Source organism: Oryctolagus cuniculus, chromosome 5 (assembly GCF_964237555.1).
Source record: "Oryctolagus cuniculus chromosome 5, mOryCun1.1, whole genome shotgun sequence".
Lineage (NCBI taxonomy): Eukaryota > Metazoa > Chordata > Mammalia > Lagomorpha > Leporidae > Oryctolagus > Oryctolagus cuniculus.
Window position 1 is genome coordinate 138097453 of NC_091436.1, and position 23646 is coordinate 138121098.

Sequence of the window (23646 nt, forward strand, 5' to 3'; positions counted from 1 at the left end):
AACAGCACTCTGGCCTCAGAATCAGCCCTAAAGGCATTTGGATCTGGCTGAAAAGCCCATGAGAGTATTTCAGGCATGGAAAGCCAAGACACTCTGGCAAAAAAAAAATCCTAAATGAAAGATCTCTGTGAGTGAGATCCCAGTGGAAAGAACAGGTCTTCAAAGAAGGAGGTACCTTTCTCTAAAGGGAGGAGAGAACCTCCACTTTGAGTATGACCTTGTCTAAACAAGATAAGAGTCGGAGAACTCAAGGGGCTTCCATAGTCTTGGAAACTCATGACTGGTGCATAGGGAGATTACTGATGCCATAAACAGGAGTGTCAATTTGTAAAGTCAACAACAGGAGTCACTGTGCACTTACTCCTCATGTAGGATCTCTGTCCTTAATGTGCTATACATGGAGGCTTCATGCTATAACGAGTACTCAAACAGTATATTTCACTTTGTGTTTCTATGGGGATGCAAACTGTTGAAAGCTTTACTTAATGTATACTAAACTGATCTTCTGTTAAAAAAAAGAAGAAGAAGTTATCAATTCCCAACTTGACTCTCACTGGGATTAAACATGACAATAGGTTTGATCTGATTTCATCATCATTTAAAAAATCATCTATTATTTTTCACTTTATGTTTCTGTGTGGGAGCAAACTGTTGAAATCTTTACTTAATGTATGCTAAACTGATCTTCTGTATATAAAGAGTATTGAAAATGAATCCTCATGTGAATATAAGGGGAAGGTTGCAGGTGGGAGGGACGTTATGGGGGGGGAAACCATTGTAATCCATAAGCCATACTTTGGAAATTTATACTCATTAAATAAAAGTTAAAAAAAAACTATGTGGTAGGACATGAAAAAAAAAAGAAGTTCCCTAACATCTCTCGGCCTTGGGAAGTCTCTGTGCTGGGCAGGGGCAGGTGGTGGATGAGGGGGAGGGGCTGAGGACACTGTGAGCTCTAAGCAGGCTGTGCTGCAGCCACTCCCAGGGCAGCTGTGGTGCTGTCTCCTGCCCTGTGCTCCTGCTGACAACAGGGAGCAAGGTCCACAGGGCAGGGCACTCCCTGCCCAGGCTGCTTCTGCAAGCTTTCACTGTAGATGGTGGAAGGAGACACAGGGGCTGGCTCTTCTGGCTGGGAGGTCCTGGTGGGGCCCCAGGGCCAGAGGCTGCTGCACTGTGCCAGCTCTGCTGCTCCTCTGGTCTCCTGGGTGCCCACTGCCTCCTGGATGTCAGGTCTCCTGGGCCCCAGCGTTGGACCTGGAAGAAGGGGTTGTGTGCTGAGATTTGCAGTCTGCTGGGGTCTCTGTGGCTCTGAAGTTTCTGGAGCTGCTGAATGTTAGACCCTGCAGGAAGTCACAGCTTTCCCAGCTGGGAGGAAGGAGGAGCAGGTAAGCTGGCTTGAAGACGCCTGTGGGGGAGGAGGAGGAAGGCAGGAGCAGCTGGCTGGGCAGGAGGCTGAGAGTGTGGTGGGGCACAGGGCAGGGGGAGGGGGCGGCTGGGGAAAAGTCTCAGTGCAGGGAGACCAGGACAGCAGTGAGCACTGAGCCTTTACTCACTTCTCTCACTTCTGCTCCTCAGTGTCTGCTGGGACCAGGCCCTGTTCTAACCTCACAGGGTGACTGCAGCGACACAAAGGCATGGACCCCTCCCTGCATTGGAGGAGGCTGCTGTTACCTCCCCCATTTGCTGATCAGGACTTGAGTCCAGGAAGGCCAAGGACTTTGCTAGAACTGGGGTTACCCAGAGTGGCCGAGCCTGCATGGAGCCCAGCAGAGGGGCCCTCAAGCCCGTCCTTCCCAGAACCAAAGCTGCCCTCCCCCCCACCATAAATAGTGTGTGGGTCTTTCTCTGACCAAGGCTCATTTTCTCTTCTCTGTGGCCCTGCCTCCCACCAGGGTCATTAGCTGCTCACGCAAAATCTTTGAATGCAGAGAGAGTAAGGATTCACCTGTCAGCAGGAACTGGCCCTGGGTACCTGCTGAACATAGGGTCAGGACCTGGGCCTGTTGAGTATGAGGCTGAGGGTCTGGTCAAATTTAGGTGAATGCCACAGCCACAGATGCCACAGGTGCTGGGCCCCTGGGACGGGCAGCACAGGCTCGGTGAGGAGGGGTCTGTCTCTGACTCTTCTCAGGGGACACCCAGGTCACCACTGGAGGTTAAAGAGCTGCAGGCAAGCAGGAGGTAGTGCGTCCTCCAGGGTGAGTGGCCTGAATAAGGGTCAGGGTCAGTGGCTTGACCCAGTGTCCTGGTGGGGTGGTTCTGAACACTGTGTACATAGTGGCATGGTTTCCTCCATGGGGCCCCTGGGGCTGAGAAAGAAGACCTGATTTCCCAGGCAGAGGAACTCAGCTGGGGTGGGAAGAGGAGGGGCTGGTTACCCCAGGCTGCCTGAGGGTTCCCTGGCACCGCAGTCTCCCCAGAAGGGCTGGTAGAGCCCCGGCCCAGCTGTCTGTGCTGTCGGGATCCTGTGGGCCCCACGGTGCTGGTGTGCTGAGCCTGTAGGGAAGGCTTTGCTGCTGTGAGGGCTGACGGGAGGACCCTGTCCTGCTGGTGCTCTGGGGCTGACCTGCCTGCTGGCCCAGGCCGCCTCCTCCCCGCCTCTCTCCCCAGCTCTGAGGACATGGAGCACGGCTGCCACCCCTCTCTGCTTTGCAGTCTCCCCTCCCTGCTTCTCCTCGCCCAGCTGTCCACGTGGGGGTCTGCAGGTGAGTCTGTCCCTCTCCCTGTCTGGGGTCTTCTTCAGGGAGTGAGTGGAGCCCCCAGCCCTCTCAGTCAGGATGGGATGAGATTTGTGGGGGCCCAGGCTCTAGAAAGGCAATGGGGCTCCCTAACGGTTACTTGTCATTAAAAATTAATGAATTAAGCCAGTCCCAAAGGGACAAATATCATATGTTCTCCCTGTTCGGTGACAACTAACTGAGCACCAAAGGGGAAACTTGTTGAAGTGAAATTGACACTATGAGAAACAGTGACTTGATCAGCTCTTGTCCTGACGGTTGATGTAAAATGTAATACTTAATCCATTTTAGTATTTTTTTGTTCTAGTACCATTTGTTGAACTCTGTAATAAACACACAATTATTCTTAGGTGTTTAAATTTTAACTGAATAATGATCCCTGTTAGGAATCTGGAAAACATTATGCTGAGTGAAATAAGCCAATCCCAAAGGGACAAATACCACTTGTTCTCCTTGATAGGTGACAACTAACTAAGCACCAAAAAGGAAATCTGTTAAAGTGAAATGAACACTATGAGAAACGGTGACTTTATCAGCCCTCACCCTGACTATTGATGAGCAACTTGATATGTTATCCCTCTTAGTATTTTTGTTTGTTTGTTCTACTTAATACTTTTGGTTGAATACTGTAATCAATACACAATTCTTCTTAAGTGTTGAAACTTAACTGAAAAGTGATCGCTGTTAAATATAAGAGTGGGAATAAGAGAGGGAAGAGATGTGCAATTTGGGACATGCTCAAGCTGACTTACCTCAAACAGTAGAGTTAGAAACATACCAGGGGATTCCAATTCAATCCCATCAAGGTGGCATGTACCAATGCCATCTCACTAGCCCCAGTGATCAATTTATGTTCACACTTGATCATAATGATAGGACTAAGAACCAAAGGGATCACATAAACAAGACTAGTGTCTGCAAATACTAGCTGATAGAATAAAAAAGGGAAAGAACGATCCAACGCGGGAAGTGAGATACACAGCAGACCCATAGAATGGCAGATGTCCTAAACAGCACTCTGGCCTCAGAATCAGTCCTTAAGGCACGCGGATCCATCTGAAAAGCCCATGAGAGTATTTCAAGCATGGAAAGCCAAGACACTTTGGGAAAAAGAAAAAAAAAAAAACTAAATGAAAGATCTCCGTGAGTGAGATCCCAGTGGAAAGAATGGGTCATCAAAGAAGGAGGTACCTTTCTCTGAAGGGAGGAGAGAACTTCCACTTTGACCATGGCCTTGTCTAAATATGATCAGAGTCAGTGAACTCAGGGAGCTTCCATAGCCTTGGCAGCTCATGACAAGAGCCTAGGGTGATTGCTGATGCCATAAACAAGAGTGTCAATTTGTTAAGTCAACAACAGGAGTCACTGTGCACTTACTCCTCATGTAGGATCTTTGTCCTTAGTGTGCTGTACATTGAGATTTAATGCTATAACTAGTACTCAAACAGTATTTTTCACTTTATGTTTCTGTGTGGGAGCAAACTGTTGAAATCTTTACTTAATGTATGCTAAACTGATCTTCTGTATATAAAGGGAATCGAAAAGGAATCTAGATGTGAATGGAAGGGGAGAGGGAGTGGGAAAGGGGAGGGTTGCGGGTTGGAGGGACATTATGGGGGGGAAGCCATTGTACTCCATAAGCTGTACTTTGGAAATTTATATTCATTAAATAAAAGTTAAAAAGAAAAAACAAAACAAAACAAAATAAAAATTTACTACCAGTCACTCACCAGTAATGTGAGTGTACGGGATTTTGACAGTTGTCTAGGTTTTTTGGGTAATTAATTAATTATTTCAAAAGATTTATTGGTTTTTTCGAAGGTTAGATTTACAGAGAGAGAGAGAGAGAGAGAGAGAGAGAGAGAGAGAGAGGAGACAGACAGATCTATCCATTAGTTCACTCCCCAAATGGCTGCAATGGCCGGATCTGTGCCAGGCTGAAGCCAGGAGCCAGGAGCCTCCTCTGGGTCTGTCATGTGGGTGCAGGGACCAGGCATGTGGGCCATCTTCCACTTCTTTCCAGGCGCATTAGCAGGAGCTGGATCACGGAAGTGGAACGGCTAGGACGATCAGTGTCCAGTTGGGATGCTGGTGTCACAAGTGGCGGCTTAACCTGCTAAGCCACAGTGCTGGCCCTTTCTGGCGTATTTTAATGTCAAGTATCAATAATTTGAAAATGTAGGCCAGCGCCGCTGCTCAATAGGCTAATCCTCCGCCTTGCGGCGCTGGCACACCGGGTTCTAGTCCCGGTCGGTGTGCCGGATTCTGTCCCGGTTGCCCCTCTTCCAGGCCAGCTCTCTGCTGTGGCCCGGGAGTGCAGTGGAAGATGGCCCAAGTCTTTGGGCCCTGCACCCGCATGGGAGACCAGGAGAAGCACCTGGCTCCTGGCTTCGGATCAGCACGCTGTGTGCCGGCTGCAGCGGCCATTGGAGGGTGAACCAATGGCAAAAAGGAAGACCTTTCTCTCTGGCTCTCTCTCACTGTCCACTTTGCCTGTCAAAAAAAAATGTCTTTCCTATAGTTTTTGGTTTCCCTCCTCTTCTGGGGTTCTGAGCACCCATTTATTTGTCCCCCCCAATATTAATGGAGTGCAGACTGCGTGTTAGGCTCTGCTCTGTGCACACAGCAGACAGTGCTACCTGGGGTGCCCAGGCTCTCCTTCCAGCAGGAGACAGGCCTGTGTCTGTGAGAGGAGATGAGTGGTGGGTAGTGAGGGAGGCAGGGAACGTGGGTGGGGTGTGGGCAGCAGCCATGCTCAGGGAGGCGGGCAGTGTAGACGGTGAGATGGGAACAGAGATCAGGAGCAGCAGGTGAGCTGTGAGGACCCCAGGGGAAGACAGTTCCACAGGGGCAGCCAGTACAGAGCTGGCAGTGTGCCAGGGTGAGGAGCAGCAGAGGGAAGCGCTGGCTGAAGCAGAGGGCGCCTGGGGGAGAGAAGCAGGAGATGGGGTCTGAGTGTGCTGGGGTCTACCTGCTGGGCCTGTGGGACACTGGGGAGGGGACTGGGGAGCCAGGGGCGGGCTCTGGGCAGAGTAGGGGTGTGGTTTAGCTCATGTGCTGAGAGGATCACAGTGTGGGGTGGGGAGGGAACAGCCAGGTGCCTGGTCTGTTGCCATCTCTGGGTGTGAGACGAATGTGGCTGGGCCAGGATGGAGCAGCACAGAGCTGAGGGGGGCTGTTCCGGGGCCATGGCCGCTGGTCCTGCAGAAGTGTCCTCCTGTGACCCTGTCGCCAGGCCTCAGAGGGACAAGGACCAAGAAGGGGTGGAGGGCTGGCTCAATTTTCTACTTTAACCAGTAGTACTGGAGCTTCTGAGAGGGATGGAGACAGCTTTTTCAAAAAAAAAATTATCAATATAAAGAGAACAGATTTCATGTATTTTATAGACACAATTCAAAGAAGATAGATTTATAACAGAAGGAAAATTTGCACTTATGTGACCTAGAATTCATGGAGGAGAAAACTACAGACAGAAACAACAAACTTAGGGGTCGAGGTGGGGAGCTTCCTGGTGTGGCTGAGTGCCCCAGGAGCTCTGAGGGAGGCCCCCAGGGTGCTCTGTGCTCAGTTTCCAGGCCTGTCCTCCCCCAGGCCAGGTTAGGGCCATGGAGGTTCATGACCAGGAGAGTCAGCTCCCTGGGACTGCTCACAAACACTTAGACATTGTTGGGCCACCCCAGACCGATTGAGTCAGGAGTTCTGGGGGTGGGACCTGTGATCTGGGTTTTACAAACTGTCCTGTGGATTCTGGGGCACGCTCATGGTGGAGACTCCCTGTGTAGAAATTTCTTCATGGGACAGCCTGGGGCCAGGGTCCAGGCTCACGAGGGCATCTGTGACATCCTTTCTGGGCCACCACCTGTGGTCTGAGGGTCTCATGCAGATTCAGAGACATCACTGCTCAGTCCCTCAGCCTTGGGGTCACATCTTCCAGCACCTGTTCCCAGTCTGCCTGTTCTTTCCCATGGTCTGTGTGTCTCTGCCCCCTGCCCGTGTCTCTCAGTTCTCAGTCTGTTCTGTGTCCACAGACAAGTTCCTGGTGATCGGCCCCTCAGTTCCCATTGTGGCAGAGTTGGGTGGTGATGCCATTCTGCCCTGCTCCCTGTTCCCACCAATGAACGCAGAGGACATGGAGCTGCGGTTGTTCCGTACCAAGTTCTCAGAAGAGGTGTTTGTGTATCGGAACCGCCGGGAGCAGCACGAGGAGCAGATGCCCCAGTACGCAGGGCGGACCTCACTGGTGACAAATCTCTTAACGCATGGGGAAGCTGCTGTGCACATCCAGAAAGTCCAGGCTTCAGACAACGGGACGTACACCTGCTTCTTCCAGAAGGGAGGCCGCTATGCAGAGGCCATTCTAGAACTGCAGGTGGCAGGTGGGTGGCTTGATCCGTATTCTACATCTACACCTTGGGTGTATTGTAAACTCACCTAATTAAACATCTCATTTCACAAGTGCAGGAAATGAGCCACTCTTGCTCATTCTTTGTTTCTTCAATAGAAATCTTGCATATGGAACCCCTAGTGTGTGCCATGCTTTGTTTTGGGTAACAGGGACTCATCATTGAAGGTCACAGGCAGATTCTTGCCCTGTGTAGTTTATGATCTAGAGGCTGAGATAGAAAAAGCAATATAAATGATTGGTTGGATGTTGTTAGAAGGGGATAACTGCTAAAGAAAAAAAAAAAAAAACCAAAAGGCCAAGTGCGACAATGAAGGGATCAGGATACGGGGTGGGGAGTTAGGGCAGCCCCTGGTGTTTCATGGGGATCAGGTGGGGCCTGGTTGTTGATCTCAGCAGAGCTCAAAGGAAGTGAGTGTCTCACCAAGTGGATATCTGGAGGCACAGAATTCAGTGCAGTGAGACATCCAGAGAGAAACCCTTGGCATGGGAGCCAGTCTGGTGTGCTCGGGGCATTCAGGGGGACACTGTGGTGAGTGGGGGTAGTGATGTGGGGATGCAGGAAGTACCAGTAGGACTTCAATAAAGAGATAGATATCCCTGGACTAGTGCTGCCCACACTGACCAGGAAAAGGTCATTAGGCATAGACACTTGTGCTGGACCCAAGAGCCCCCTGCGGACTGGAATGTGAGCAGGCAGGGGTCACACAGCACAGCAGCCATGGCCATTCACAGTGAACCAAGTAGTCCTTGCACTGGGTGTGTGGTCCATGAGGGGCACAGATCCTAAGGTTTGGGGGGAGGCAGGGGAAGGGCTGCAAGGAGGATCCCAGGTCAGTGCAGGTGCTGCATGCTGTGTTGGGGTCTGCATGCAGGAGGGGAAACTTGAAACAGAGCAGGGGCAGGAGTACTGACTGAGGTGACTGAGAGGAGATGAGTGGGAGGTGAGCAGAAGGAGGCATGGAGAGCAGTTCTGAGGAGGAGAGGACGACTGTGTGACCTCAGACAGCCACAGTGGGGTGGGGGCAGGGGCAGACGTGGGGGCAGTCCAGAAAGCAGACCCAGCTGAGTGAGTGGATCTGGGACACAGAGAGTTAGGAGGGGGCAGTGGTGACTGCTGAGACTCCCAGGGGATTGCACTGCTGTCTGTTCCTCAGTGGTGGGAATATTAGCAATTGTGTGTCAAGGACACTTTCCTGTAATAACTGTATAAAAAAGCCAGGAAATCTCAGTGGCATATGGAGAAAGATATTCATTCAATATGGGCACTGAGCGATTTAAACTGATATGGGTTGGATTTGGCTAGTATCAGGTGGGTTTGCTCACACACTGTTGGTCTGGTTGTGGAAGTGAAATCAAAACCAAGGTTCTTTCCCAGCAATCCTCTTTGCAAAGGGACTGGAGAAAGATAATACTTTGATTGGTCAATAAAAACCAAACCAGAAAATATTACACATCACAGGAAATGCATTAAAAGTTTGCAAAGACAGAAAGAAATCTTTTTTGTGTGTGTAGCCAAGCAGATATAATATGCATTACACACATTTAAAAAAGCTTTATTTAGCTTTATGCAGCTGGGTGTTTGCTTCACACCATGGCACCCAAGGGCAGAGTGGGCATGGGAGGAAGAAACAGATCTTTGAAGAGAATGGAGAGCCCTGAGTTCCACCTGTGCACCATCCTGGGGCCAACACCATCACTGCCTGTGACCTTAGTCTCCTTCTACTCAGTGGCTTTGTTTGGGGCCGTGATGGCCCTGGGCTTCAGTCTGGCAGTGTGTGGGGCCAGCAGCCGCTCTCTGAGCTCCTGGCCTGGGCAGCCTTCTCCAAGGATGGGGGCTTGGTGGGTGGGGCGGGGATCTCATGCGGAGCAGGGCATGCAGAGCACCTCAGGGTGGATCCTGCTGACAGCCACCGGGCAGGTGCTCAGCTGCTCCTCCCTCCCCGTCTGGTCCTGCTGGGATCTGGCCCAGTCTGGGCCCCTCACCCCCAGTGGGTGAACGTGTGGGTCCCTGGTCCACGGAGAGTGTGGTGCCCCAGCACAGAGCACAGTGAGCAATGGCAGTGCTGGTAGGAGCAGTGGCCGATGCAGTGATGATAGCCCTGATGTGGCCCCGGCTGCTGGGCCCTTGTTGGCTCCTATCAGGCTACCTGGCCCCTGTTCATGGTGTGATGAGGTCCCAGTGTGAGGGTCAACAGCAGTCTGAAGTGTAGGGTTGTTGAATAAATGGCCTAGAATGTGAACAAGTTTTTTTTAATTTATTTTTACTCATTTGAGCAGCAAGTAATATAGAGACATTGAGGCAATGAGATCTCCCATCCACATCTTCATTCCCCAGATGCTTACAATAGCTGGGATGTGGCCAGGCTGAAGTCAGGATCCCAGAACTCCTGAGTCTCCCATGCAGGTGGCAGAGACGCAAAGGCTTGTTCCCTCACCCGCTGGTTCCCCGTGTGCATATCCAGGAAGCTGGATTGGAAGCAGAGGGAACTGGAACCCAGGCACTCAGATATGGGATGTGGGCATATCGTGCATTATGTTAACTGCTGCACCAAATGCCTTCATCCATGCTTTCAAAATAAACAACAACTACTCCTCAAATAAGAAGCCTTGAAGCAGATATAATACCTGCTTATTGCACAGAGCTCACCCCCAAAGTACCTAGTAATTGTAGTGGCCATCTATCTTAGTTAATAGGCTTTATCTGGAGGGAAAACAAACATATTTTTAAAAGGTTTATTAATTTTATTTGAAAGGCTGAGATACAGAGAAAAAGTTGGGAGGGGAGGAGTGGGGAGAGAGAGAGAGAATTTTTCTTACCTCTGCTAGGTCACTCTCCAAATGCCTCAATGGGTCTGAGCCAGGCTGAAGCCAGGTCCAGGAGCTTCTGTTGTTCTTGTACATGGATACAGGGTCCCATGTATTTGGGCCATCCTCTGCTACTTCCCCAGGCACATTAGCAGGGAGCTGGATCGGAAGTAGAGCATCCAGGACTCGAAAAGGGTCTATATGAGATGCCAGACTATAGGCAGAAGCTTAACCTTCTACACCTCAGTGCCAACCCTACTTCTCCTAATTCTATGATAGGAAGGAATTTTACTTACTGAGGCTCTGATGCTTCCACAGAAAGGAGGATAAAGGATGCTGTCTTCTTTGATGCTTGCATTTCACTGTGCTGTCCCCATGTCCCTGAGGAAGACAATCCTGGGTCATTAAGCTGACAAAAGGCCTATCTGCTTTTCTAATGATAATATTTCATATAAGGATAAGTATTCATAGTTCCCAGTGTTCTAAAGTTAATGATCTGAGAAAATGGAGGAGAGGGGAATTTCTCTTATTTTCAACAGGGAGAATGAGGTCTTACTTCAGTACTTAGAGTTCTTGCAGTCAGTCAGGGTGGTCACCACGTGGACCGTGCCTGGGTGTGTTCTCATTCTTGACTGTGGGCTGTCCTAGGACAGTGTCTCCCAGAGGCTGGGTGACCAGCAGTGCCCAGGAGTCTCATCCTGCAGTGGCTGCCCCAGGCCTGTCCTTCCTAAGGCAAAGGCAGAGGCAGAGCCAGTGACACAGGAGCTTTTCAAATCCCTCCTTAGGTCACATGGGCTGGTCTCTCATTGGCCAGAGTGAGTCACATGACCAACCTCAGAGCCAGAATGTGAAGGAGCTACAGCATGGTGGAGGGCCAGCTCCTTTGAAGAAGGATACAGTACACGGGTATTTAATACTCAGTTATCACACATAGTCACAGTTGTGAACTCAGTTCTGAAATTGTGAGTTTCATGTCTGTAAGGAAACTTGGCAGAGATAACTCAGGGTGTGGATATGAGGGCAGGAGTGGGGACAGGGTTGTTGACTGGTGCAGTATTGGAAGTGATTTACAGAGAGAGGCAGGGGGAATCATAGCAGGTGCCCCAGGAGGGAGTGAGGTGAGGAGATTAGAGGTTCAGGATGGAGTCCTGGGGTCAAGTTCCTGCTCCTGGTTTCTCTGGGCCTCAGTCTTCCCATTTGCACAGTTGAGGAGAAAGCCCCCTACTCTGTGCCCCCATGGGTCCCAGGGCTCTTTCCCCTCCTTCAGGCCACGCCCTCCCATGGAATCTCCAGAATGGAACACAGTGACTCCCCTGTAGCTGAGCCACACCCAGACCCTGCTGAGGCCCTGGGCCAAGTGGTCTCCAAGGTCTCCACAGCTCCCCTCTTGCAGGCCTGGGCTCTGCCCCTCAAGTGCACATTGAAGGGCTGGAGCAGGACGGGGTCCGCGTGGTGTGCAAGGCCTCGGGCTGGTTCCCGAAGCCCCAGGTGCAGTGGACAGACCTCAGCGGGAAGAAGTTCCTGGAGTTCTCTGAGGCCCATGCCCAGGACGCAGCAGGGCTGTTCAGCGTGGAGGCGGCTCTGGTGGTGAGAGACAGCTCTGCAGGGAGTGTGAGCTGCTCCATCCTCAATCCCATCCTGGGCCAGGAGAAGGTGATGGCCGTGTCCATCCCAGGTCGGTGCTGCTTCTTGTTCCTGGTGGGGCTTGGGAGGTGGTGCAGCCCTGAGTGTGTGGGGTGGACCTGGGTGCTCCCCTGACTGGGTCCCTGCCTGGGCCCTAGAGCCCTTCTTCCCGCAGGTCTCTCCCTGGAAGGCAGGTTTTGCTGTAAGTCTAACTGTGCTGGGTCTGCTGCTCTTTGGGGCTGGCTGCTTCACCAGGAGAGAGCACTCTGCAAAGCTGCGGGAGAGGCAGAAACGTAACAATCTTGACTGGATTAAGGACGCGGAGAAGCAGGAAAAGGAGAAGGGGCTGAAGGCCATGGGTAATGGAGGACAGGGGCCAGGGCAGGGAAGGGACAGGGTTAGTTACTGAAAAGGACACTTGACAGGTCTTGAGTCTGTGTGTGCAGCTCTCTATGGAGATCCAGGGTCCCAGGCTCAGAGCAGGTGGATTAGTATACCAAGAAAGGGCAGATTGAGGCGTGGAGGTATGGATTGATCTAGAATAAGAACTTTTTTGGGGACACAAAAGATTTTTTATGAAATTTCTACAGGCATACAGTCTTTTGGTTTCTTGGATAGGGATGTTCATGGATTTTTTCTCTCTTTCAGATGAGCTCCAGAAAGAACTCGGTAAGCTCTGCTCCCTCTCCTGAATTCTCCGTGTCCCTTTGTGGAGGACACTCTGGGTCTCAGCTCACCTGTTCCCTGTGTGCTGCTTTGCAGGTCAGAGGAAGACAGCTTACCTGGCTGGTGAGTGACTCTCCAGATGTCCCCTGGTCCTGTCCCACCCGTGCCCAGCTGTCCGCTCCTTGTCTCTGTCCAGGCACAGACATGTGGACCCCTCGGTGTGTGCAGCAGTAGCAGTGGTGGTGGCAGCACCCTGCTCCCTGGGCTCTCTCACATCTGGGTGACTGTTTGCAGTCTGTGCTCTAAGACCTGTTTGTAATGATGGGCATGGAGTCTGCCTGATTCCTGGGTCTCTTTCCAGTCCAGGCCTCTTCCCTATATGAGGATTGGTAGTATTTTAGCCTTCAGTGCTCTAGCTCTTGACTGCACCAGAAGGCATATGCCAGAAGTTGTGAGAGTTCAAGATAGGAGGGAGAGGAACAAATGGGGTCATTGAGTTTGAGAGTGTGATTTCTGCCCTTTCCCTCCCTCCAAAACACCACCCAGGGGCGTCGTTCCTGTCCTGCTCCTCAAAGGTGCTGTGAAAAATGAATGGCAGAGGACAGGGCTGCTGACCAGGTGTGGAGATTTGATGGAATGAGCTGAATGCTTCTCAGAGTAGGAATGCTTCTCTCTAGAGTATTTTATTCTAGAGTTGTTGTGGTGTAGTTGTTAAATATCTGTTGGCAATTCAGGCATCCTATGTGAGTGCTGATTCATGTCCCAGCTGTTTCACTTCTTCCATCTCTCTTCTAATGCACCTAGGGAAGCAGTAGGAGATGGGCTAAGTACTGGGGCTGCAGCACCCACATGAAAAACCAGGAAGAAGCTCCTGGTTTTTGCTTTGACCTGGTCCAGCCCTGGCTGTTGGGGCCATCTCAGGGAGAGAACCAATGGATGGTGGATTCCCTCCTTCTAGCCCTCTCTCTCTGCATTTCAAATAAATAAATATATCTTTTTTACTAAACACTTTCTCAGAGAATGTTTGGCCCCTTAGATTCTAGAGTTGGCCTTATATTCATGTTATTTCTTCTTCCTCCCTTAATTTCCCCAATGTTCCTGCCAGGAAATGCTATACATTATTTAATTGTTATCAACATGGTGTAATTTGCTCTTTTTTCATTATTTTCACACACATAGTATTTGGTCCCGACCAGTAGCACTGAGAGGCCAGGGATACAGGAGTGTTTGTGGGTTTGAGGCACAGAGCAGAGACCTGACAGCCAAAAGTCACCCAGCAGTGGGGCAGGGGTGCAACTCAGCTGTCCTGCAGGCTTCCTGATCTGTGGTCAGGGAGTTTCCCACAATCCTCTGCTGTCTGCACCTGCAGGAGGCCCTTCCTGTGCAGCCTCTCTCCTCCTGCAGAGTCTGACCTTCAGCACAGAGGGCAGGCGAGGGCTGAGCAGGTGGTGTGGCTGTGGTCTCACCAGGGTGTGTTTCCTTCCAGCCTGGAGGAAGGCACAGCTGTATGCTGGTAAGTGATGCTGATGGTCCCTCTTCCTCCCTGCCCTGCCTCTGCCCTGCCCCTTCTCTACCTGTGGGCTCAACTCCTGATGGAATGTTTTTTTCACTGTTGTAGCCTCCAAGGAAAACAGCAGAGGTTCCTCTGTGGGACCACAGCTCTGCTTCCATTCTGGGCCCTTTGTCTACTGCAGGTCATGGTTAGGGTTAGCGACACCTTCTTAAAACTCCTGTTCAACTGACCCTTGTCATTGCCAGGGTGACCACAGAGAGTCAGGTGTGAGGAGAGCCTGGAGCAGGGCAACGACTGTGGATCAGGAAGTGCCGATCTCCTGAATACTCTGGGAATTATGCTTGACTGCTCAGGACCCTGATTATACTAAAGGGGAGTGGGATTGGGATTCTTACCCCCAAATTCCTCTGTATATGTTCCCCTTTGGTCTTCCTGGCCCTCTGGAATATGGTCTTCTATGCTTCTTCCTGTGCTGACCACTGTCCAGCCTGGGTTTCTTCCTCTAAGTATCAGTGGTTGATGAGGAATTAATTACTCTGAGAAAATCTTCTAAATTTGGCAATAGAGCCTCTGGGATGTTTGTGGACAGATTCCTGGGTTGGGGTCTCTGGTACATCTGAAAATGTATGCAACATTTGTGTACTCTGAATAAGATTAGAAAAGCTTAAAATGTATTTGACATGGGCGGGTGTTGTGGTGTAGCAGGTTAAGCCACCACCTGCAGTGCCAGAATCCCACATGCACACAGGTTTGAGTCACAACTGCTCCATTTCTGATCCAGCTGCCGGCTGATGCGCCTGGGAAAGCAGAAGAAGATGGCCCAAGTGGTTGGGCCCCTTCACCCTTGTGGGAAACCAGATGAAGCTGCTGGCTCCTGGCTCCTGGCATTCAATCAGCTCAAATCTGGCCATTGTGGTCATTTTGGGAGTGAGCCAGTGGATGGAAGGTTCCACCCGCCCCAGCCCTGCTCTGTGTGTGTGTGTGTGTGTTTCTATCTCTCTCTCTCTCTCTCTCTCTCAGTAACTCTGCCATTCAAATAGAAAAAGAATTCTTTAACAAAATGTATTTCACATGCAGAGAGTGAGAGCAAGAGTGAGAGTGAGAGATATTCTGTCTGTCTCCTATTTTGCTCCCTAGCTACTTACAACAGCCATGGATAGGATAAGGCAAAACCAGGAGCTGGGACCTCACTCCAGGTTCCCACATGCATGTCAGCAACTCAGCCCCTCACGGCTGCCTTAGGGTCTCCATTGGCCAGATGCTGGAGTTTGTAGCCTGAGCTGGGGGTTGATCCAGATTCTTCAGTGTGGGTGGTGGGAGTTTTAACTGCTAAGCCAAATACCTGTCATGTTTTTAAAAATATGTTTTTTTGTGTAAGAGTGAGGGAGGGAGGAAGGGAGAAAAGAGAGAGAGGGAGAGAGAGAGAGAGAGAAACTCTCATTGGCTGTTCCATTCCCCAAATATCAGCAATGGCCAGGGACCTTTCTGAACTGTGCTGGAGCCAAAGTCAGGAGCCGGGAAGCCAATCTAGATCTCTCACGTGCTTGACAGAAACCCAACTTGATGCATCATTTACTGCTCCAAGGATGTGCTTTGGCCAGAAGCTGGAATTAGGAGTTGGAGCTGGAATCAAACCCGGGCACTCTGACATCAAATGCAGACATCTTAGTCCCTGCCTCTGTTGGAAGGCCAAACTCCTGCCCCTTACTAGGGGTGTGTGTGTGTGTGTGTGTGTGTGTGTGTTTACAAGAACAAAAAATGTAATATGTGATAGTTTACTACCATTTTCTCACACCTCAGCAGACTGCTGTATTCGTTAACAGTGCAGGCCCTGGTTTAATATTTTAAGGGTGATATATGACTACCGGAAAAGGAGAAACATAGAAAAGCAGAAATTTTTACCTAGAGAAAGGACAGCAAGCAAATCATGGGAGAGAAGAACATGTGGGGAAGAGAAGAGGAGATGAGGGAGAGAGTGAGTGCTGTGCAGGTGGCTCAGAGTGACTGCAGTGACTGTAGGCCCAGCCCTGGTGTTGGAATGTAGGAGTGTGCTGAGGGTTTACAGGGCTTGAGTGTGTGAAATAGAATTGACTCCTGCAAACCTTGTATTTACATTTCAAGAAAAATCTAAATTAAAGCATCTTAAAATTTGAGAGAGAGAGAGAGAAAGCACTTTCATCCCTGGTTCATTCCTTCAAGCATCACTGCAGCCTCCTCAGTCTGCAATGGAAGGAAGTTGGAGTCCAGGCTGGAGCTATCTTAGCTGATATCACACAAGGAACTGTAAGAGGTTGGATGCAGCTCACATAGCTGCAGCCAGAGGTCAGGATGCTTGTGTGTAGGCTCTTATGATCAACGGAGCAAACCTAGCAGCTCAAGATGACCATGGATGCAGACCTTCACATCCCACTGCAAATCATGGACATTCTTTCACTTTACAAATAGTGCTCCAAAGTGGAGTGGTGAGGGACTGCTGGTATTAGTGTTAATACATACTCTTATAGATGGGATAGCATTTGGTAGGCTGGCTATCTCTTCCCAATGTTTAAAATCTCTTATATGACTGAGAAAGTAATTAGTTGTTCTAATAAATCAGACAATTCTCCTTCCCTATAGTCCTTCTTTCCAAAGTTTGGTAGTGGCAAGAATTTCACAGGCATTAGGTTCTTCATGTCAGCTCAGATTTGGGAAGGTTCTCAAGCTCCTAGGCAAAGGTGACCAGGATCCCAGGGTGACTGAAGAGAGAACAGAGACCTGTACATGAGGCCACTCTTCATGGGGGACTTGGCTGCTTGCAGCTTCTTGTTAAGTGGGGATGTAGCATAGACTCTGGGGGCCACAATGGAAACCTTCCAGTTCATTAGCAGCCCTGGAAGGCCACCTTCACTGTCTCAAATTCCTACTCAGTAGAACGAGCAGAGGAGCACAAGCTTTAAAAGCCTTCAAGGACAATGGAGAAAACCTAGCAGAGCTGGCACAGAGGTTCTTTAAGCAGAACATTTACAGGTTATCCAGGGGACTGAGTATGAAGGAAATGATGTGGAAGGTCAGGAAACCTTAGCATTTCCAGGTCCTGTGGCTGCCCTTAAGGGTGATGTGGAAATGCTGAGAAATCTGCAGAGGTTGGAGTAATCCATGTGAGTGAGTGTGATGATGGTGGACCAACTGCTGTGCTTAAAGCTGCTGCACAAGGTCACACAGAGTCTGCAGTGGTTCATTACAGAGGAGCAGACAGTGACATCACCACAAAGCAGGGGACCCAGTGATGTCGCCACGAGGTTTGCCCATCTGGCAGCAGTGAAGCTGTTAAAGGGGCTACAGAAATATGATACAGAGGATGTGAATGAGGGTGATATGAGATTTTTATAAGACATGAGTTGAGGGAAGCACTGATGCTGCGGATGATTAATGTCTCAGTGAGTTGTATAAAACAGATGCCAGGAGGCGTGCTTAATAAGAAAATTCTAGAATTGAGACACCTGGAAATTTCTCTGAGCAACTAGAGGCACTTGGGAGAGATAACAGAAGAAAAGTTAATCCAGAAGAAAGAACATCCTAAATCTGAAAAGACCATCTCAGAGCTGCTGGGTCTGCTGGAGTGTGAATGATTACATAGAGAAAAATTAGAATGTCAGCTGGCTGAATATTGAGCAGAGGTGGATAAATCAGGGAAAGGCTGAAAAAATTCAGGTCTCCAATTCTGGAGCTTTGAAGATGACTCCTGTGAGTCACGCAAAGGGAAGAGGTGAGAAAAAAAAAAGGAAGTTTCCTTCTAGGGGCATGTTGTGAGAAGGTACTGGTCAGTGAAATCACTTTAAATAAACTTGCTGCAGTTTTATTTGTTTATTAAAAAAATTAATGCCTGTAGCACTCTCATCCTGTGTGGGCACTGGTTGGAGTCTCCTTTGCTTCATTTCCACTCCAGCTGCCTGCTAATGTACCTGGCTGAGCAGTAGAGGTTGGCCCAAGTGCTTGGGCCCCTGTACCTATGGGGGACCTGGAAGTAGCTACTGGCTCCTGGATTCAGCCTGGTCAACCTCTAGCCATTGGGCAGTGTGCCTGCAGATGGAAGATCGATATTCTCTCTCTCTCTCTCTCTCCCTGTCTTCCTTTCCCCATTCTGTGATCACTCTACCTTTCAAATAAATCAAATAAATATTAAAAATAGCAATTTTGAAATAAACATCTAGTGAAGTTTGCCTCTGATAAAAAGAACATTTCAATCTTCCAGGAGCAGTGAGGGAAGGAATGTGGTAATGGAAATGCTGAGGCAGTGGGGGTCACTGTGGTGACGTGAGGAGCTGCACGCTCTGGCCCTGTGTAATGTGCCCTTCCCTGCTGTGGATGCTTCTGCTCATGGTCAAGGGCGTGGACTGTGAGAAAGAGAGTCATGGCCCCTTCTAAGGGGAAGGAGCCTGGGCAGCGGTTGCACAGGGAGCCACCTTATAGAATCTGCATCTCCAGGAGACTTCTGTATAAAAGATGAGATCATGCAGTCTTCTCTTACCATAACCTTTCTCTGCTGAAATTATATCTCATGTTTATATATATATATATATATTTTTAATTTATTTGACAGATAGAGTTAGACAGCTGGAACTCAAGCCAGGGCAAATAAGGGACGCTGGTTACCCAGGTGAGGGCTTTACCCACAATGCCACAGTGCCAACCCCACTTATTTGTTTTGTAAGAACAAACAACATCATCACTATTAATCTACATTTTCTCATGGCAAGATCACAACTGATCTGATCACCATTTATGAATACAAACAATTCCTAACTTACAGATGTCTTGTGAAAATTAAGTGAATTGTACATTGATATTTATTAAATAGAACCTGATGTATCATCATCTCAAAAACTAATCCTGGTTCTGTTTCCTCCTCCTCTTCCTTTTTGTCCCACGCTACAGTTATGACCCAAACTTTACAGTTTGTTTGACAACTAAGTCTTGATGAAAAACAAGTCAACTAAAACTCACTCTCTTCCAGAGGGGACATGGACCAGCCCCACCATTTGATGTGATTTGTTTCCTATCAAGCACATCGACCCAGATGGAAATGCCAGTTTCTCTGAATGAATCCATATGGGTGTGGGTGGTGGTCACCAGCTTATCACCACATGTGCAGGAGAAATACCCTGTTACTTATCACTGTCAGGCTTCTACCCTTGTGTTCCTGCTCACTGCTCCCACCCTGCCTTCCCTGTGCCAGGCAGGTAAAGCTCTCTCACTGATGATCTCTCAGACTCTGTGGATGGAGGCTTTACTTCAGTCAGCACCTGCCTCTCTCCTCCCCAGGGGTGAGCATGGAGGTGGAGGAGATGCAGTGGGGAGAGGCTTCCTGTGCTCTCTTCTTGTCCTCCCAGCTGCTCATGCTGCAGAGGCTGTGGTGTTGACAGCAGAAGGGTAGGGGCAGGTCCTGTCTGGTCCTTTAGAGGAGCTGTTGGTGACTATGTCCCATGACAGTGAAGTTCATGGTCTGGGTCATTTGTATTGAATGGAAAATTCATGCACTATGTACACTTTGCCTCCATCCCAGGCCCTCCCTTGCCCACTGGCTCTCTGGACCCCTCTGAGTCCCTCCATCTCACACCACAGCACGAGGAAATGTCTGGGTCATGATTTTCCCCTGTGCAGGTTACAAGGATCCTGTGCTCTCTCCAGACACCTTCTGCTGACCATTCCCCTGCTCCATGCTGGGTGTAGCTCCCAAGCACATGTGATTGGAGGAGATTTCTGTTTGTTGCCATAAAAATGACCTTGGCCTTGGTGGCTTCCACCACGCACACTGATTGTCTTACAACTCTGTGGTCACATGTCTGAGACAGCTCTCACTGGGCTAAAATCAATGCAGGATTGTCTTCCTCTCTGGTGGCTCTTTTTCCAGCATCTGAGCCCAGTTGCATGCCTTGGTTCATGGCCCCATTCCTCTGTCTTCAAAGTCAGCAATGCATGCTTCTTTTCAACTCTGGTCCCTCACTCTGTTACTTTCTGTGGCCACACACAGGTTAGCAGGTTCCTTTCATAAAGCTTTCATAAAGCTATTGTGTCTAGTAGTTTGAGAGAGCACAATTTGAGGGTTAAATATGGGCAGTGATTTTTCTGTTCAGTCAGTGTCCAACCTCTCAATCTCAATGTTAGGCTTTGTGGAAAGGGTACAAATTGGGGTAAGTGAGTGTGAATGTGTGTGTGAATGTGTGTACTAGAAACAGTGAGTGTCTCCCACACATTTCCCCCATCACTCCCCCATCACTTTTTTTTGACAGGCAGAGTTAGACAGAGAGAGAGAGAGAGAGAGAGAGAGAGAGAGAAAGGTCTTTCCTCCATTGGTTCACACCCCCGCCCCCCAATGGCTGCTACGGCAGGCGCACTGCGATGATCCGAAGCCAGGAGCCAGGTGCTTCCTCCTGGTCTCCCATGTGGTTGCAAGGCCCAAGGACCTGGGCCATTCTCCACTGTACACCCGGGTCACAGCAGACAGTTGGACTCTAAGAGGAGCAACCAGGACAGAACCCGGCACCCCAGTTGGGACTAGAACCTGGGATGCTGGTTCCACAGGCAGAGGGTTAGCCTAGTGAGCCGAGGTGCAAGCCTCACCCATCAGTTTTTCAGAAAAGCAGATGCTGGGCTCACCTGTGCAGTCTGTGCAGACCCCTGATACATAATGTGTGTTCTCTTGTAGACTGGCGGAAGGAACGGTTCCAGCCCTGTGAGTGATTTCGTGTTCTTTCTGGGTGCTCCTCCCTGTGGCCCCCATGGCTCTGGCCTCTCCTTCAGTTCTCCGTGCTGGTGCAGATGCTGACACCATCAGTGGCGGTAGGGTGGGGGCTGAAGTGACAGGAACAAAGCCAAGCTGGTCGTCAAGGTCTCTGTGACATGTGTGACCTCAGAGAGGTCTCCTGGTTCCTCCTAATGCTTGGAGGCCACAGTCTTGTGTCCCAGGGCCCTTATCTCAGGGGCCTTGCCCCTCCCCCACTCAGTGAGCTGGATTTGAGGATGGTTGTGTGTTCTTGTTATGGGTTTAGAAGTGGCCCTGGATTACTTTGGACTCTCTCTGCAGGGTCTGTCACTCTGGATCCAGGCTCTGCCCACCATTGTCTTGCCATCTCTCCTGAAAGGAAGAGTGTGACCTGGAAGCACAATGCTGAGTACTCACTTGCCCGCTGCACTGTGTTGGGGCTTGAGGGCATCACATCAGGAAGATGTTACTGGGAGGTGGAGATCAGGAGTGGAGAGGGCACCCAGTGGGCTGTGGGGGTCTGCAGGGGTCATGTGAAAAGGGAAAGCTGGTTTACAGAATCCCCAGATACTGGGTTCTGGGTTCTGAGGAAGTTTAACAATAGGTACCTTATCTGGACTGACCCTCAGCAGCTTCTATGCCTTAGGCAGGATCCCCGCAGGGTGGGGATTTTCCTGGACTACAGTGAGGGGGACGTCTCCTTCTACAACATGACTGATGGCTCCCACATTTTCTCCTTCCCCCCAGCTTCTTTCTCTGGGACCCTCTTTCCATACTTCTTGCTCAAGGGAGACGTGACCCTGAGCATCTGCTCCACAGAGAGGGGCTCTGAGGGGCTCCCTGTGCCCCTTAGCAAGTCTCCTTCTTTGGAGGAGGTGGTGAGGCCCCCAGTGGAGGGGCTCAGCTCAGGCTCTGGAGTGGATGGAGCTCCCCCAGGGGCTGAGTCTCCATTGCTGCCCTGAGCCCCATAGGAGCCCTCACTGCCCCTGACTCCTCAGTGAGACTTTTGTTGGGGCTGCAGGCTCCTGGGACAAAGCCTCTGGGGCAAGTCCTGGATGGCCCAAGAGCTTTCTCCTCTTGTGGTTATGAGAACTGCTGGGTCACACCTGTGTTCAAACAGCAGAAGATGCAAGTTCACAGTTTGTACTGGTTAAGATAGGATAATTTTACTATGGGAATATGGGTTTATATTTTTTGTCTTGAAATATTTTAATTGATTTTAAATTATCTTTGGATATAAATTGGCTGAAGTCTGAATTACTGTTTCCCAGAAAGCAGAGTTTAATTATCCAACATGAATCTGAGAGAGGGCCTAGAGGTTGAGGGGGTCCTCAGCTCTGTTCCGGGAGGGTTTGTTCTATTTGACTATAGAAGTTGGCCATCTGAACAGTTCCATGGAAATGAGTGACTGATAGATTTTTAGTGGAAAAGTATTTAATGATAAACTTTGTTTACTTCCTTTCTGGGATGGAGGACACACGCATAATTTTTCACACTCCAGTTAATTTCTGTTCCCAGTGAAAAAACTCTGTGTTAATTCAGGGAATCTAAGGGGAGGGCTTGGATCCCCTTCTGTGTCAACACTGCAGCTGTGGGAAGAAGAGAGCTGCTAGCAGGGTAGCAGTGGATGCCTGAGCAAGATGAAGATGAAGATGAGAATTTCCTGATGCAAATTCAACTGCAGACAGCTCTGACCGTGAGCATGGTTCTAGTTACTCAGTGCATTGCCTGTTTATGATCCAAGTCCAGTTGTCACAGTGAGTGGAAAACCACAGCAAACAAAATGAAGCAGACTGTTGAGGCCTCAGATTCTTCCAGCAAGGAGACGTCCATTCTTCAGATAAAACATTTTGACCAGGAAGGGGCAGGTGGTGCAGAGGTTCTGATGCTGCTTGAGACCCCCACGTCCCATGTTGGAATGCCTGGCTGGGTTCCTGTCCTGGTTCTACCTCTGATTCTCACTTCCTGCTAATGCTCACTCTGGGAGTAAGCAGTGATGGCTGAAATAGTTGGATTCCTGCCACCCATGTGGGAAACCTGGATTGAGTTCTTGTCTCTGTCTTCAATATTATCTAGCAACTGTTGTTGTTTGCATTTGGAGAGTGAATCAGTGTGTGAAAGATCTCTGTATTCATTTTAAATAAATGAAAATAAAAAAACAAAACTATCTGATTGGCTATCAATTCTGACTGAGGGTGAGAGACATGAAATGGGAAGTGGAAGAAGGAAGTGGTGTTTAGCACCTCTGGCCTTGTAATCAGTTATGCCAAGAAGAAAGACAGTAGCTGCTAGGTTTTAATATTTGTGCTGCCAAGCTCAGTTGGGACTGTAGTGTTATAAGTTGTAGATTAATGGTAGTGAGGGGGTAGAAACTTAATCAAATTACTGTGTTTAGAGTTGAAGACTTTCTGAAGTGATTTGATTGGAGCATGATGTTAGGGCAGAGCTGGTATGATTCAATCTTGGTGGATTAATGGAGGTGGGAAAGGGAACACATGGACACAGAGAGGCGCCCATATTGTGATTTTCAAAGGTGGCCCCTGTGAAAGTCTGCATTGTGCTCTTTGGACTTTCACTCTCCAGAGCTGTGAGCCAAAATAAATCTCTTGTCTTTATAAATTTACTCTTCCTCAGGTATTTCCTTATTGCTGTGTGCTGGGAGAGGGGCCATGGGTGTTTGGGCCGTGTCTTCCTGTAACTCACCTGTGAGTGCAGGGCCTGCTCAGTGGATGCTGCTTAGAGTACACACTCCCATGTGATGATGGAGTGGGGCTTTACATGCCCTACTTTACTGCGTCTGAATCAGCTCACACCCCGTGTGACAGTTAGAGGTAGTTAGGTCAGATCCCTTCTGTAATAAGAAAAGGGGGAGTCCATTTATGTGTGTACAAGATGCATGTTTATCTCCAGAAGCTGCCCTTGGAAAGAGAAAAAAGCAGATCCCACCCTTCTGAGGCTATAGTTTTATCAGCCTAGAAAGAAGTCACCTATCCCACCATTCTGTTTTATCATAAGGTGGATAGACAGGAATAAAATCTGGCCCTCTGATGGGTTTTGTCTGCATCCTTTGATTGATTGTTCCCTGAATTATGCATTAAGGACACCAATTCCACCAGCTCTCAGGTCCGCCTCTCTTGAGCACTGCCTCCCGGTT

The 23646-nt window shown here is 49.5% G+C and overlaps 1 protein-coding gene, 1 long non-coding RNA gene and 1 pseudogene across 4 annotated transcripts; 2 read left to right on the forward strand and 1 right to left on the reverse strand.

The window, feature by feature from the left end:
• Positions 1–896: 896 nt before the first annotated feature.
• Positions 897–23093, forward strand: LOC127485470 (butyrophilin subfamily 1 member A1-like). Of its 3 annotated transcripts, none has more exons than XM_070074799.1 (10): positions 897–1385; positions 2583–2705; positions 6767–7114; positions 11342–11623; positions 11730–11930; positions 12220–12240; positions 12334–12360; positions 13724–13750; positions 20436–20462; positions 20814–23092. In XM_070074799.1, the coding sequence occupies exons 1-10, from the start codon at positions 1331–1333 to the stop codon at positions 21452–21454; spliced, it is 1752 nt and encodes a 583-aa protein (XP_069930900.1). In that variant the 5' UTR covers positions 897–1330; the 3' UTR covers positions 21455–23092. The 3 variants fall into 3 exon arrangements, with proteins under 3 accessions (XP_069930900.1, XP_069930901.1, XP_069930902.1); XM_070074801.1 differs by having other exon boundaries at positions 1280–1385; positions 2611–2705; positions 20814–23093; XM_070074800.1 differs by lacking the exon at positions 13724–13750.
• LOC138849816 (uncharacterized) lies at positions 12870–20574 on the reverse strand. The gene is made up of 3 exons (XR_011389031.1): positions 20387–20574; positions 14146–14366; positions 12870–13037 (listed from the first exon to the last, which is right to left on the reverse strand). It is a non-coding gene; the product is annotated as an uncharacterized lncRNA (long non-coding RNA).
• LOC138849758 (ankyrin repeat domain-containing protein 42-like) lies at positions 15678–17555 on the forward strand (annotated as a pseudogene).
• Positions 23094–23646: the final 553 nt, after the last annotated feature.